Here is a 15,553-nt window from a genome sequence, read left to right as displayed (position 1 = left end):
GCGGGCTCGGGATCCGTGGAGCGGCTTCTGGGCTGGGCGGGACTGCACGGGAGCCCGGGCTGTGGCAGGAAGCCGGAAGCAGCCTGGGCCCCAGCTCGGGAGACATGGCGGGCGTTAAAGGTACATCCGCGGTGCCGGGCTCGCTATTCCAGCTGTTGGGTCGCCGCCTCGGCTCCGGGCTGAACCTGGGGCTGCGCCTCTGGCGCGCGGGCAGGAAAGGGCCTCCCCCAGCCCCGTCACCCTTCCTGCCTCTCTGGGTGGTGGGGCGCCCACCGCAACTCCAGCCCCTTGGGATGGGGTGGAGGGGAATTTCGGGGGGAACCTCCTCCCATTCTTGCACGGCCGCTGGTCTTCACGCTCGTATCCGGCGTGTCCTGCACCCTCCAGGTGGAACCCTCGCCCTGGGACCCAGGCGAGACTTGGGAGCATCCCATCCCCGCCTCCTTCTCAGAGTCCCCTCCTCCCCCCGCTGCTGAGCTGTAAAAATGTTTTCCTCTTCCTTGTCCATCCCAACGCTGCTTCTCTCATTTCCTGCGTTTAGCAGAATTTCCCACATCTTACAGAGGCGCCCTTGGTTCTTTCTCCAGTGTTTTTGTCATTCGGGAACTTAATTTTTGTTCCTAATAATTTCTACAATTAGACAGAGTTGACTGCAGGCAGGTGTTAATGGAAAGCGCCCAGAAATGCTGTATTCTTGTAATTGTGGAGAACAGATTAGATGGAAGTTGTCACTACGTACCTCAATGTGTTCTTTATTCGAACTGACAGACAGGAAAGTAGAGCTTTTGCCATATTTGTTTGGGTAACGGTTTTCCGAAGGCTTCCTGTTATATTGGTAGGAAACCATTACATTTCTAAATTTGTGAATAGAATAGCATGACTTGTTTCTGTGTTAGAGTTCCTGTCTTCCTTGACCTTTGTACCAAAAGATCTTCTCTCCCCACTTAGTCAACATCTGCTATAAACATGTATACAGTATGTTTATATTATATATTATGAAATTTATTTATCTGAGTTATGAGCTGTTAGCCGCAGACACATTTTATCATTATTTCTGCCTGACTTTTACATTCAATATCAGTTTACTAAACATAATTTAATTGGAACGTGTCTATTGTGTAATATATCCATTTGGAGCCAACATAGAAGAGATGACAAGTAGTATCTCATTACTACACAGTGTTTGCTCATGACCAGAAACTACCAAATAAGAATAATGTTTAAGTGTGAATGTGTTGGAAATTGTGATGTGGTAAAAAGGAAGATAGAATATGAAATAGAAAAGAAATAAGGGAAGAAAGCATTTTACAGATAATTTAATTCAACTTTTATTGAGGGACTACTGTATGCTTGAGACTTAGGTTAAAAAAAATGAATGAGAAGTTATTGTGGGGTGACAGAACTGGAAACAGTTACATTACTGAATGAGTATCTGTGGCGTATTCAGGTACAGTGGGAACAAGCACAGAGATGGGATTATTTAACGTGCTCCAGGGAGAAAGAAGACTTTTCACAGAAGAGTCTATGCTTGAGCTGAATCAAAAAGAATCAATAAGACTTCATCTGTCAAGGGATGATGGCAAAGGCAGAATATATTCCAGATGGAGAAACAATATGTGATGTGATGGGGAAAGGGGAGCATGAAAGACCATACCTTGTTCTTTTCAAGAGCTTCAGTTACTTTAGTAAGCCTGGAACTTATGGAGAGGATGGTTGGGGTTGAAGCTGGAAAGAAGGTCAGGGGGTCAGAAACTTGGTGGACAACAAATAGGCAGTGAAAGCAACTGCAAAAGGGATGACATATTTGAAAGATCACCTTATGCCATGTGGAGGATGGATCGGAAGAATCAACAATTATTGGCACGGAGATTCTTGTAATAGTCCAGGAATTAGATGCAATGGACCCTCACCAGGGCAGTGGTAAAGGCTTCTAAAGAAGAGGGTGGATTTGGGTGATGTTTGGAAGATTGAATCACCTTGACTTGGAGACTCACTGGAAGGTGGAGTGCAACAGTGGTATCCTTCCTCCAAGGTAGGACTTTCAAAGGGAAGAGTAAGTGTGTGTTTGGGAGAGGGGGTGGGGATGATGGTTCAGTTTTCACATGTTGACTTTGAGGTCCTTGATGGCTATCCAGGCAGAGAAGTCCAGATTGAAGTTGGAGGTACAGGCCTAGTTCTTAGGACCTCTTTTGGGTTACAGCATCAGATGTGGCTGGGCCTTTGTAATAGGAGCTTTGGGTTGAGTACAATTTCTCTGTGAGAGGGTGTGGAATGAGATTTTAAGAGCTGTCAGAGGATGAGATTCCTGGGGGTGGTGGAGGTGGAGAGGAATGTGAAAAAGAATTAACCAGAGATACGACTGTGAACCTTGAGAGATTAGTGTCATAGAACACAAGGAAGAGTTCTACGATTCCTAGCTTTGAAAGGTTTCATGGAGGTTGGAGTACTGCAGATGGTCAGGCATAGAGGGGAATAGAGCCAACCAGGAAGATCATCTGTAATGAAACTGTACGTGAAAAGTTACTTTCTCTCTACATTTGTGCATTTTTCTATTAAAAAGTAACATAAGCTAAATGGAAAAAGATGTAAATTAAAAAGTGATAGTCCTTCCATCTCCCCTAACATCTATAGACTTCCAGATGTTTTTTTAAAATCACCTGGGCTCTTCCTATGAAACAGTCTCCCTAAATCTCCTCTTAAAGTAAAAACAAGCAATCAAAAATGTTAGTTAGCTTTATCAGTGACTAGTTTTGAGTGTTGTCTATTTTCTTCAGAAAAACATTTGGCTAAAATAGTGTGTTTTGTGCTGTGTTTTTGATGTATACTTCTATGAAAGAAAATTGCCAAAATGAGCCGATACCTGCATCAATCAACATATATTTATTGAGTGCCTCTTTTTTGCCTGGCACATAACATAAATTATCTCATTTAATTCCCATAAGCTCCCCCAAATTATTCCCATTTTACAGGTGGGAAGTCAGGTTTAAAATGTTCAGTTTCCAGCCAAGGTCACAAGAGTTAAGATTTGATCCCATGTTTGTGACTCAGAACCCAGGTATTTTAACAACTGTGGTATTCTGTCTCTCGCTCAGAAATATGACAAGGGCAAATATGTCCTGACTCCCTCAGAGGTTAGTGTCCAGGAGATGCAGGGAATCTTTATTCAGTAGATACTAGTTGGGAAGCATTTTCGGTGACGGCATGAAAGCAGTCTTCATATATTTGAAGTATTGTGGTTTGGGGAAGCAAAATGATCAAAGTATATATATTATAGGGAAGCAGTTTTGATATAAGGAAGGAGGGCTTTCAACAGTTAGAAACTGTTAGAATAAAATGACTTGCCTTAGACAGTAGTGGGGTTTTCTTCACTGGAGTTGTTGAAACTGGCTGGCTGATCTTTTTTATAGAGGGAATTCATACTTTAGATAGGGGTTGGGTACTGGAAATGCTTGCAACCATTTTCCTCCTTATGATTTTAAAGTGGCAGACATGGCAGTCATTTTCTAATCAAATAATTGCTACCTTTGCTTAACATTTTTTAAAAGTAAAGTTTTTGATTGAGATATGTAATTCACACGCTATAAATTAACTTCTTTGAAGTGAACAATTCAGTGGATTTTAGTATCCATCACCCTTGTCTAATTCAGAACATTTTCATCACCCCAAAAAGAAACTCTGTATTCAATAGTAGTCATTCTCCATCCCCCCTCCCTCTGCCCCTGGCAACCACTGATTGGGGACCCTTAACTCTTGGTTTTATTTTTCCCAGCTCTTGTGGCGTTATCTTTCAGTGGAGCTATTGGACTGACTTTTCTTATGCTGGGATGTGCCTTAGAGGATTATGGGTAAGTTATTTCAAAACAAACTATTCTTCATTTTGTGCCTTTGTCAGTGTTAGTATGGGTGTTAGAAAGTTTAGCCAATTTAAAGCATTTGTTGAACACCTACCCTGGACCAGTTATCATGCTGTGTGTTGGGGATATGAGAATATAGAGATCAAGTCCTGCCCCTAAGGAACTTATAATTCTAATTGTGAGAGACAGGCAAACACTTCAGTTAATGAGGTGCGGGCTGTAGTAGAGAAGTGTGCAGAGCACAGTGAGAGCTTAGAGAAAGAGCATCAGAAATTCCCCAGGAGAGTCAGGGGGAACTGCATAGAAGAGGTTGTGTTTGAGCTGAGACTTGAAGGAAATATAAGAGTTTATCAAGCGGATGCCTCAGGGGAGGGCATTCCTGGCAGAGAGAGCATTCAACAAATTTCTTTACTCAGCAACTCTTTGCCAACTGTCTACCAAATGCCAGCTACTGTTATGGGAATTGAGGGTTAAAATATAACAAGAACAAAGGCCCTGATCTCTGGGAGTCTATAGTCCAGGGGGCAGGAAAGACAGTAAACAGATAAACAAAGGTATAGTCTGTCAGTAGAAGTGTTATGAGGAATAAAGCCAGGCAAGGGCACAGAGAGGCTGGGGAGAGGGTGATATGTGAGTAGAAACTTAAAGGAAATATGGAAGTGGGCCATTCAGATGGGAAAGCCATATACTAAGGCCTACAGACATAGACACTTAGAGACTGTTTGGGAAGCCACATGTGGTTCATTATGGTGGAGCTTAAATTGCAGTTGGGAATGGTGGGAGAAGTGGTTGGTCCCTTTGGGCCCTGTACACTGTGTGAAAGTGGTTTGATTTTATTTTTTAGACAGTAGGAGCTGGGGAAGAATGTTGAGAAGGGGTTGGACTGTGGACAGAGGGACAGGGATGATGAATTTTTATATAGAAAGGTCATTTTGGCCAAGATTAGAAAAAAAAATGCAGAGACTACAGTCAGGGAGAATAGTAAGGAACTATTGTCATACACCAAGCAAAATTTAGAGCCTTGGCAGTAAGAATAGAGAGAACTGAAGAGAGACAGTGAGCAGAAATACCAACAGGTTTTGCTAATTGGTGTTAGGGGTTAATAAGGGGGGGGGGGGTTCACTGTCTCTCAGGTGACCAGCTTGAGCAACTGATTAGAAAATGATGCCATTGAGACCAGCTGGAGCTGGTTGTTTTTACATTGATTAATTCAAATACATCACTCCAGTCCTGGCCAACTACCACAGAGATTATTTGGATACAAGAGGGATCCAAATATAAGCAATAATTTATTATATTTATCCAGGATTTTTGCTACTATTAACTATATTCTAGCATTAGGGATGTAAGCTATTATCATTCCCCTTTCTAACTGGGAAACAAAAACCTAGAGTAGTTAAAGACGTAAAATTGTACAGCAGTAGGTAGCACAGATGGGAATGGAACTTGTGTATTCTGACTCCCTTGGCCAGAAATTTTTCCATTATTCCACAACAGAATTATTCCACAAATGTTTTAATTCTCCTGGAAACACTGTGTCTCTGTAAGGTGAGAGAATGACCCATTACTGCTACTAAATAGAAATTAATTTTACATCCTGATGATGCCCCAGGACTGTCATCTGCATCAGGGGTCAGCAAACTACTGTGTTTTGTTGGAACACAGCCACACTCATTTGTTTACGTATTATCTATGCCTGCTTTTGTGCTGCAGTGGCAAAGTTGAGTAGTTGAGGTAAGAGGCCCTGCAGCTTGCAAACAGTAAAATACTGGCTATCTAGCCTCTCAGAGAAAAAGTTTGCCAATCCTTGACCTACATGTTTACTGAATAGTATATATTTAATATTTAAATTTTGTATTTAAACACGGTTGTTTCTCATTAACATTTCTCTTAGATGGATACTGGTGGCTTCCTCTCTTAGATCGTTTTTCAGAAAATTGTCTGTGTATTTCAGGAAGATTTAGGAGATCTTGGCTGTGGGTGTGTCAGGCAACAGCTGGGTCTATTTCACGCCTCTTCCACTCTCTGTATCTCAGTTTCCTCTCTTGTAAAATAAGGCTTTGAACTGGAGCATCTCTAAAACTCCTTTCCAACAATGATCCTTGGTGGTTTCTGTAACATACTGTTATCCCCCTAGTTTAAACTTAGGAACCCAGGCTCAGTGTTTTCATCTGAGTCCTCTTGATGAAACGCACTTTCCCTTCTTGCTTTTTCCTTCCTTCCTAGATCTGTGGCCAAAATAGGAAGCTTTCATCATAGCATGGCTTCACCCCAGCCCCACTCAGAGGGACTGGCTATCTGGATGGATCTGTGTTTTTATGGTGATATGTATTACTGTGGGGTGTATATATAAAAATGTGTCATGACTATGATATTGTCCCTCAAGAAATGAAGCATAATAAATACCAGATAGAGCAAATGTAATTGGGAACCAGATGGCAATTTTTAATAAATGCAAAATATTGAAATTTGGGAAGAAAACAATTTTTTTTTGCATTACAATATTATTTTGATTATTTATAATACAGGTTACAGTATATCTCAAGTTTCTACTAGTAAGCATATTTTCATGCTTTGCATACTCAAAACCCATTTATTATTTAAATTCATTCAGCATGTATTAATGGAACACCTCATTCTAGGCACTGGAGATAAATGGTGATTTGCCAAGATAAATCAAATTCTTGTTTTCATAAACAAGAAAATATCACATAGGAATAAGTGCTGTGCAGAAAGTTAAGAGAGTGATGTGTGCTAGAGGGTGACTTGGGGGTACTTTAGAATGGATGGTCAGGGAAAGCCACTTTTAGGATGGGGCATCTAAAATAAATTTTGTGTTATAAGAAAGAGCCAGCCAAGGAGACGATCAAGACAAGAATGTTCCAAGCAGGGGCACAGTTAGTGCAAAGGCCCTGAAGCAAATATGAGCTTGAAGTGTTTAAGGAATAGGAAGAAGACTGGTGTGGCTGCAGATTGAGTGAAGGGAAGATGGTACAAGATGAGCGGGAGAAACAGACAGTACCAGGTTGTATAAGTCTTTGTAGGCCAGAGTAAGGGATTTGGATTTTATTCTGTGATAGGAAGTCATTAAAAGGTTTCAAGCATGCAGTCACTCAGAAGATCTTTATTGAGTTAGCGTATGCAAGCCACTGTACTGTATCCTACAGGGAAAGCAAAGATAGGACTACGATAAGGTTCTGCCTGTAAATAAATTACAGTTCAGTAATAAAGAATCCAAAGTTCTGTATTATATACTGTGCAATTGTTTCTTAACAGAATATAAACTACCTATGTATTAATGGGTTAGTAATTTTTAAATTATCACTGCTTATCTGTTCCTGGCAGAAATCATCTTATGTACTGATACTGACAATTGAATGAGTAACCTTGTGACAGCATTGTTTTTGAAACAATAGTACCTCTTCTAATTGCAACTTTTCTGTTTGCGGTTTCTTGTGGGTCCTATCGACAGTGTCTACTGGCCCTTGTTTGTCCTGATATTTCACGCCATCTCACCCATTCCCCACTTCATTGCCAAAAGGGCCACATATGACTCCGACGGGACAAGCAGTGCTTGTCGGGAACTGGCATATTTCTTCACTACTGGAATTGTTGTTTCTGCCTTTGGACTTCCTGTCATTCTTGCTCGCGTGGCTGTGGTAAGTTTTATTTTCTGTCATTTAGCTGGATTGTTATTGAGCTGACTTCAAAGGCCTGTATCTGGAACCTCCATTTCATTTTCCTTGCTTAGACTTTATACTCACAGCCAGATGTTTTTTGAGTTTCTGTATTTCTGGTTTTTAGATCTATCAACATCTTGGCCATGTTTTTCAGAATTCTTTCTTTGTTTCTGTTACAACCTTTAGGCAAACCATGCTATCTCTTGCTTTATCTACTTTTAGTGATTCTTTGGAATTCTCCTTAGATGTCTGCCTCCTAAAGTTCGGAGTAATCCACAGAAACCTGCGGTCACAATATTTTTCTGGTTATAAAATTTTCTGGTTATAAAATTTTCTGATATAAAATATCAAACCCATATATACATATCATGGGTATAATTTACACAATTCTGTGATGTTTGCTGTCTTTCCTTCTATTTATTTTTACCCTCCCCACCCCTGCCTAAATTCTCTTTCAATTTTGTGAAACTCTTCTTTGGGAGTATTGAATATCTGATATGCACTAGCCTTGCTTTATGTGAAGAAACGTTCATTGGTACTTTTGTTGGTTGAATTTAAAAAAATTTCCACTAGAGGGCACTCTCACCATCCAACTGTGCTTCTGTAAAATCCATCTGCCAAATTGGAAAGCTGCTTTCATTTGTATGTAGATTATTATTTAACATCTTTTCTTACCTAGAAAAGAAACAAGCCCATCCATCATTCTCCCAATTCCTATTTGCTATGAAAGAAGGTAATGCATGCAGAACTTTCAGTACTCAATGTTGTAATTGGGCTGTTCAAAATCTTGCTAAATGTATTTTACTTAAGGCAATCATTGTCTGAAAACAAGTAGAGAAATATATCTAATGGGTAAAATATTAAGGATGGCACTAGACTTAATTAACAAGCATCATGGAAGTAATTAGACTAATTACTGAATAGTTCAATGTTTCTCTGCCTGGTACATTATTCAGCCTTTTAGCCACTTTATGTAATATTTCATTGGATATTTCTAATGCAGAAAATAACAGAGTTTGGCAAATAGCACACCATGAAGGAAACAAAGATTTAACCTTCTGTTTCTTGTGTTTCAGATCAAATGGGGAGCCTGCGGCCTTGTACTGGCTGGCAATGCAGTAATTTTCCTTACAATACAAGGCTTTTTCCTTGTATTTGGAAGAGGAGATGATTTCAGCTGGGACCAGTGGTAGCACTTTATTCTGAAATAATACATTGAATGTCTTTAAATTCATACTATATATGTGTGCACAAGTGGCATTTTACTATGAAATTTAATATGCTGTTTTTTTATACCTTTATACCATATTCACTTTAAGGAAGACTGAATGTGTAAAAACATAGTTTTATTCCTAGCCAGTAGACCCCATCATTTACTCTAGTTGAACTATGTTACTTGTTTGGCTGTTCATGTAGTCATGCTCCTTCTTATAGACTATAGGCAATGCAGCTAAGCCTTTACCCTGGGGATATGCTTGGGTAGGCAGATAACATGCAAGGAGGTCTCAGTTCTGCTTAGGACTTTCAAGATTTATTTATGACCCAGAAAGGCAGAAGTGGCTCTCTTCATGTGTTATAGACCACTGCTTCTCAAAGGGTGGTCCATGGACCAAGGGCATCATCATCTCTGGGGGCTTATTAGAAATGCACAATCTGAAGCCCCACCCAAGACCCACTGCATTTTTATGAGATCCCAAGTGAATCACATGCACATCAAAGTTTGAGCAGCTCTGTCATAGAAGGATAAACAGTACGCCTACTTAGCCTCCTTGTCTTCCTGTGGGCTGAGCCACTTAACCTCAGGACATCAGTTGCTCATTTGCAAAACTTGTCTCACCTGCCCTCATGTTGAGGCCTAGTCCAGACACTCTTTGATACTTGCTGAATGTTCATACCTATAATATATAGGCTGTACCTCACATTTGTGGAAAAGGTTCTTGGTAAGAAACAGATGTGGTCTCTCATCCTCTGAAAGGAGTAGCCATTTCACAGTGCAGGGGGACAGTAATTGGAAAGCCCCAGTAACCTCCAGGGGAGGGACAGGGCTGGAAATAGCTCTGCTTCTAGCAGGTTGGGGAAGCACAGAGACATAATACTTTTTTATTTCCCTTTATAATCTGGCACTTTACCCCTACTCCTTCCCTACCTCACCCATACCTATTCCCCAGCAGTTCTGATTTGTCTTTACTTCTCAATGGCTCTTGCCTCTCCTTCTTGTAATAGACGCATGGAGCCAAGTAAGCAAGCAGAGGATGGACTGCTCAATTGTATTACATGTTGATGGACTCGTTGTCTTTCATGTCCCTTTAGTACTTCTATTTTTTTTTATAACTTCATGCCACCTTTAAAAGAATCATTTGGAATATATTTCATGCTGGACCCTGTAATCACAGCTTTTCTGGCACAACTAACTTTGTTCATCCAAGAGCTATTAGGAAATGGAAATATAATCAGAATATAACCAATGATTTTTAAACATTATTAATGTATGATAAGACATACATTCAGAACACTTAAACCTTGAGGTTTTAATCTAGGTAATTGGCATACCCCTGCATATTCTGTTATAATGTTGGGATCAGGAAAAGATAAATGTGATATCTAAAAGGATAATGTTCAAAGTATTCTTTGGCTTTGTGCATGACTTCATGTTTTTAGCTTTCTATGTATGTATAGAATTGTTAAAGCTGTTATTTCCAATATTTATATTAGAAAAATTAATAGACACTTTATAAATTTACCATCATTTTAAATAACACTTGTACTTACTGTATTGTAATAAATTTCACTTTTGGCACTAGAAAAGTTTAATTTTACAAGTCTTTATTCTGATGTAGCCTTGCATAAAAAATAAAAAAGTGAGAATTTTTTGGTGTTCTGAAAAGGGCAGTTTTGAGCAATAATCTGTCCTGCAGTACAATAATAGCAGTAAGTTTTAAGATCCGATTTCGGGTGTCTAGATTGGCTTGTAATAGCTTTTTCTTGCCCTAAGATTGCAATGGTGAATAATGTATATTGCCTTTTGAAAAGGTGTCTTTGTTACTTATACACATTTCAAGGAACCAAGGTAGCCTTAATATGTAGCCTTAAAGCATTACCTCTTGATTGTATTTCCAGAGTGGTATAAGCACTTGAATATAGAACATTGTAGCTATTCCCTAGTATTGGAATGATTTATTGAAGGGATGGATTATTGGATTTGCTGTCTGTCTGAAAAGAGAGACATATATTTTGCACTGCTAAAGTATCATTTAAGTAATACATGCCAATCGGAAGCATTGCTGTATATAAATGTACAATACAAAAGTTCCATCTTGGCGACAGAAATATTGGACATATTTTTTTCTAAAAAATCATTTATTCTGCATATCTTAGAATGTATTTTGGAGATTCAAAGCATTATTGATTACATTCTAAAACTGAGAATATACTTGAAGAATTGTACACAAGTAGGTAATCTCCACCTTATGAAGGGGTTTTCTATCATGTTCCAAACAACTGTCTTACAAGCAGACTTTGAAGTGCTTTTCCCACAGAAACAATTATTATGAATTGATGATTTAGTTCCTGGGCCAAGCAGGGTAAATCTAATTTAGTTGACCTAGAATACCCAAGGCACCTGAGTTTCAGGTCTTGGAAACAAGGTCATGTAAACAGTTTGGAGGAACAAGAAAGCAAGTTTCCATCTCTATTCCTAAGAATAAAGTCTTTGTTACCTTTTCACTTCAATTTTGCACACCTTTCACCTTCTAATGCACTACTTCCTGTGCCCTTGGGGGCAAGGTGCAATTCTGTGAGTTTTGGTCTGCTCCTCTCCCAACCTGTGGCCTCTTTCCTAGCCTGCCCAGCTTCCTAAGGTTCTTTCATTTCCAAATCATCCACATTCCTACTCTCACCGGTCAGTTTTCCTTGTACAGCTGATGTCATGTGGCATTAAGAAGGCAGCCTGATTATGCTTCCTCCCAGGAAAGAATGAATGACTTGCGATCATCTGCTCACATCTGAAACCTGTTGATCACCTGCAGTGTGCAATTACCAAAGAGAGGTGCAGCTGCTTTTTTATAAGAGCATGCTTCTTAGCCTGTATTAGTCAGGGTTCTCTAGAGAAACAGAACCAACAGGAGATATCTGAAATATGAGATTTTATAAAAGTGTCTCACACAACTGTGGGGATGCATGAGTCCAAATTCTGTAGGGCAGGATGCACAAGTCCAAATTCCATAGGGCAGAATGCGAGTTGGCAATTCTGATGAAGGTCCTTGATGAACTCCCCAGGAGAGGCTGGCTGGCCAAAGAAGAAGTGAAAGTTCTCTCTTCTCCCTTAGAAGTCTTCAACTGATTGTATTAAATCCAACTGATTGGATTTCCTCATTGTGGAAAGACACTCCCTTAGTTGATCGTAATCAACCATAGATGCAATCAGTTGACTGCTGATTTAATCAGCCAACTTTCTGGTTTATTAACCAGCCACAAAATGTCCTTGCAGTAACGGTTAGGCCAGTGCTAGCTTGGTGAGACAACTGGGCACCATCACCTGGCCAAGATGACACATGAACCTAACGATCACATAGATCAAGTGGCTCACTCATTCACAAAAATATGTCAATGTTTCAAAGTAAAGTGAAAAAACATTCCAACAGTAATAGAAGGATATTAATATTTTGAGACAGGGGCCTATCTCATCCCTTCCTCAGGCTAAGTTCTAAGATGGTCTTATTTTTCATAGTTGTTTCTTTTCTGCCACTCATGAATCTATAGATTCTCCTTACAGTTCTCATAATATCTTTACCTCTGAAGTATTCCCTAGAAGACTTTGCTAGAGACTGAAGTCTTTCATTGTGTTAATAATTTCCATTATCCTTTCAGGGGAATGCACAGGAAATGTCACAAAAATGTGCCTTTTTGAAGATTGCACAATTCAGATTTTGCTCCACAGTGTAACCAAAATATTTATAAATTTGGTTACATTATCCCTGATAATTTCTGTAGATGAATATGTTGTGCATTTTAATTCTCCTTTTTTCCATTTTGCCTTGTGTAATACATTATTTGCAAAAATCTCAGTGTATACAGCTCATGAGATATAATCTACTTTCAAATAGCAAGGCTATTGGAGTAGAGAAGTTATTTGTGTAACCCCTAATGTAGTGGGAAAGATCCCCAAGATAGCTCTAGAATACATTATATATATATGACAAGGGTGATTACTTTTCCAGTAAAACTTGTCATTTATGCTTTAACAAAGCTTTTATGTACATTATTAAATAATTTTTTTTATGTACTAAAGAAACTATATTTTGCTTTGGAATGCCTTTGGAAAGGAGACCAGCAGGTATATTTTCCTGGTGTTTTTGTTTGAATAATCTTCATGTTACTTTGATTGTTTTTGAGTCTATACTTATTGTAGTTTAAGAGAAGCAGTCCAGGAATGTTATGCTGACTGGAAGGAATCCAGTTCCTAATTAAAACTTTGCTGTGGTGAATACTTGCCCTCCCTGGGGTGGAGGGGGGGAGTGCTAGTCAAGAATTTGCTGTATTGTAGAGGGGAGAAAAAACCTTAACACTTTAAAAAGAATCTTATATACTACAGAAAAGAATGCACTGATATAAAATACTACCTAAGAAATAATTTGTCCTCCTATGCATGAAACATTTGGGGAAGATCCGATATATTACAGGTGGATTTAGGAAGTAAGACTATAAAGAAACTGAGCTAATTATTTCTTTACATTGTCCAACTAAGATGTAGAGTTAAGTTTTTGATGGAGATCTCAAAATATCAACATAACTATAAGATAAGAAGCCCATAAAAACAAAAAATTTCCCAAGGAAAACTTCTCTGGTCCAAGAGTTTGGACATATGCATTTTCCTTTAGAAAGAATGCCACGTGCATTGAGACACATAATCTGCGGCTGAGAATGGACATTTCTAGAAAAAATCAGGCACATTTTTCATAGGATCTTCTGTTTTGAGATTGTTATACTTTTCTGGTCTTTTCATTCGTGATAATTGGAAAGTTATTTTCTTCTCTGTTTACTTCCTACACTGGCTCTTAAAATTTTCCATTCAAATTATTATTCAAGTTTCATCCTTTTTTTCTTTGTTTTTGCAGAAGTAGAAAACAAGTGTCCATTTAAAAAAAAAAAAAAAACTGAAGTTGGTAAAGAATTTAAATTTCAAACCTTTCTCCACGTTTCTTTAAATTGTAACTTTGTAGAAAGTAAGTTTCAATTCCTTTTAATTTCCATGTAGTCACCAGGCATAACACGTATTTAAGAGATGGGTATTTTGGAACAATTGTTCATCTTCAGTACTGGGCATAGAGGCAAAGTGGCCTTCATCTTAAAATTGCTCATTTAGAGAGCACACTTGGAGACTGCACATTCTCTCTTCACTTTTGATTGCATCTTTATCAAAATTGGATAATTATAGCTATTTCACACACTTCCAAATTAATTATTCAATGTTATTAAACTAAAATGTGCATTCAGTTTTCTCCTCAGAATAATTAAATGGTAAAACCACCAGTTCAACCTTAGCCGGATAATTATTTTATGTACTCTATTTATAAAGCATGAATGCAACCATGCTTCTACCTCAACATTTTCATGTCCTCTACAGTTGAGAAAAAGGATTATATCACCATGTTCTGTAAAGTTTCCTGATTCTTATAGTATCCTTCTCATCTAACCTGTATGCTTTTCCCCAGCCACCCCCAGCAAATCCAGAATTCTTCAGCACTTGCAGCTATCCAGCTGCACTATGTGTGGCTTCTTGACAGTGCTTTTGGTAAAATCCACTTACCACTGACTAATGGAAATTAGTCAAAGTAATTTAGGTTTTAATATGATGCTTGATTTATTCAAGATAACCAGAGCTGGTGTTTGCTATGAGTCTCACAGTGGTACCTAAGCTGATGCACTATAGTCTGAATCCTAACAGTTTGTGGTTTAGAGCACTCTGTAACCTACTCACTTTGTCCAGACCTGATGTTTCCTGTTATGGAAGTTTTCCTTCACCCTGAGACCATTGGCTAGAGGCCTGAAACAGAGTCCCCACCAAACACTGGAATCAAAGTTTAGCTTCTCTTTTCCTATCATTTATCAGTAAAGGGATGTTGAAGGTTGTGGGCAGACAGTGTGGTGGATTAAATTCTGTACCCCAATTTAAACATGTTCTTAATCCACATTCCTGCAAGTATGAATCCATTGAAAACAGGCTCTCTTGAAGATGTTATTTTAGTTAAGGTGTGGTCCAGCTGAAAGAGGGTGGGCCTTAATCCACATAATAGAGGCCTTTATGAGCAAAAGAAATTCAGACATATTCTTAGAAAGACAAAAGGAGGAGTCAGAAGTTAGCAGGAACCTAGAAAGGAAAAGAGAGGACAGCACCATGTGACTGGAAGTAGAGATACAAGCCAAGGAACTCCAAGGATTGTGGCAAGCCAGCACCCATCACAATGCTACTGACCCTTCTGGCCTTCAAAATCATGAGCAAATAAATTCCCATTGTTTAAGCCAAACTATTGTGTGGTATTTGTAATAGCAGCCTGGAAAACCAAGACACAAGTAGCTTGAGGTGGGACTTGTTTAACCTAACACACATCAATGAGAAATGAGTGCAAGTTGTCATTTAGAAGGCTAATTAGTTTTCTGAATGGCTACAGGATTAAAACACTTGCCACAGATTTAGTACACTTGAGATTGAGTTAATAGAAAATTCTAATACATACAACGTACATAAGGAGTAAACTTCATTTGTTCAACAAAAACCTCTCCTACTTTCTATCTATCCTCACTCACTTGGTGCTCTCATGCTGTCTCGTGGCTTTAAACACTTTCTGTAGACAGCTGACTCACACATTTTAATCTCCAGCCCAGATATCTCACCTAAATTCCAGAATTGTATATCCAACTGCCAGCCTAACCTTTCCACTTGGATGCCTAATAAACATCGCAAACTTAGCATATCCAAAATCAAGTTTCTGATATTCCCCATCTTTCCAGTCTTTCAGGACT

General features: G+C 38.9%; 1 protein-coding gene across 2 annotated transcripts; it reads left to right on the top strand.

Annotated features, from left to right (window-relative positions):
• Positions 1 to 37: 37 nt before the first annotated feature.
• Positions 38 to 10,357, top strand: LEPROT. 2 transcript variants are annotated; one of them, XM_037827007.1, is made up of 4 exons: positions 38 to 120; positions 3,770 to 3,845; positions 7,327 to 7,513; positions 8,611 to 10,357. In XM_037827007.1, exons 1-4 carry the CDS (start codon positions 105 to 107, stop codon positions 8,725 to 8,727), a joined length of 396 nt encoding a protein of 131 aa, XP_037682935.1. In that variant the 5' UTR covers positions 38 to 104; the 3' UTR covers positions 8,728 to 10,357. The 2 variants fall into 2 exon arrangements, with proteins under 2 accessions (XP_037682935.1, XP_037682936.1); XM_037827008.1 differs by lacking the exon at positions 38 to 120 and adding an exon at positions 176 to 2,032.
• The last annotated feature ends 5,196 nt before the right edge of the window (positions 10,358 to 15,553 follow it).

Source organism: Choloepus didactylus, chromosome 2 (assembly GCF_015220235.1).
Source record: "Choloepus didactylus isolate mChoDid1 chromosome 2, mChoDid1.pri, whole genome shotgun sequence".
NCBI lineage: Eukaryota > Metazoa > Chordata > Mammalia > Pilosa > Megalonychidae > Choloepus > Choloepus didactylus.
Note: the sequence above shows the minus strand (reverse complement) of the source record. Positions and strands in the feature narration are given on the sequence as shown.

What these genes read in the sequence shown, in the direction of transcription:
- LEPROT (XM_037827007.1), top strand. An exon ending in TGTGCCTTAGAGGATTATGG is followed by an intron (nt 3,846 to 7,326) that starts GTAAGTTATTTC and finishes TCCTATCGACAG; the next exon opens with TGTCTACTGGCCCTTGTTTG. An exon ending in TTCTTGCTCGCGTGGCTGTG is followed by an intron (nt 7,514 to 8,610) that starts GTAAGTTTTATT and finishes CTTGTGTTTCAG; the next exon opens with ATCAAATGGGGAGCCTGCGG.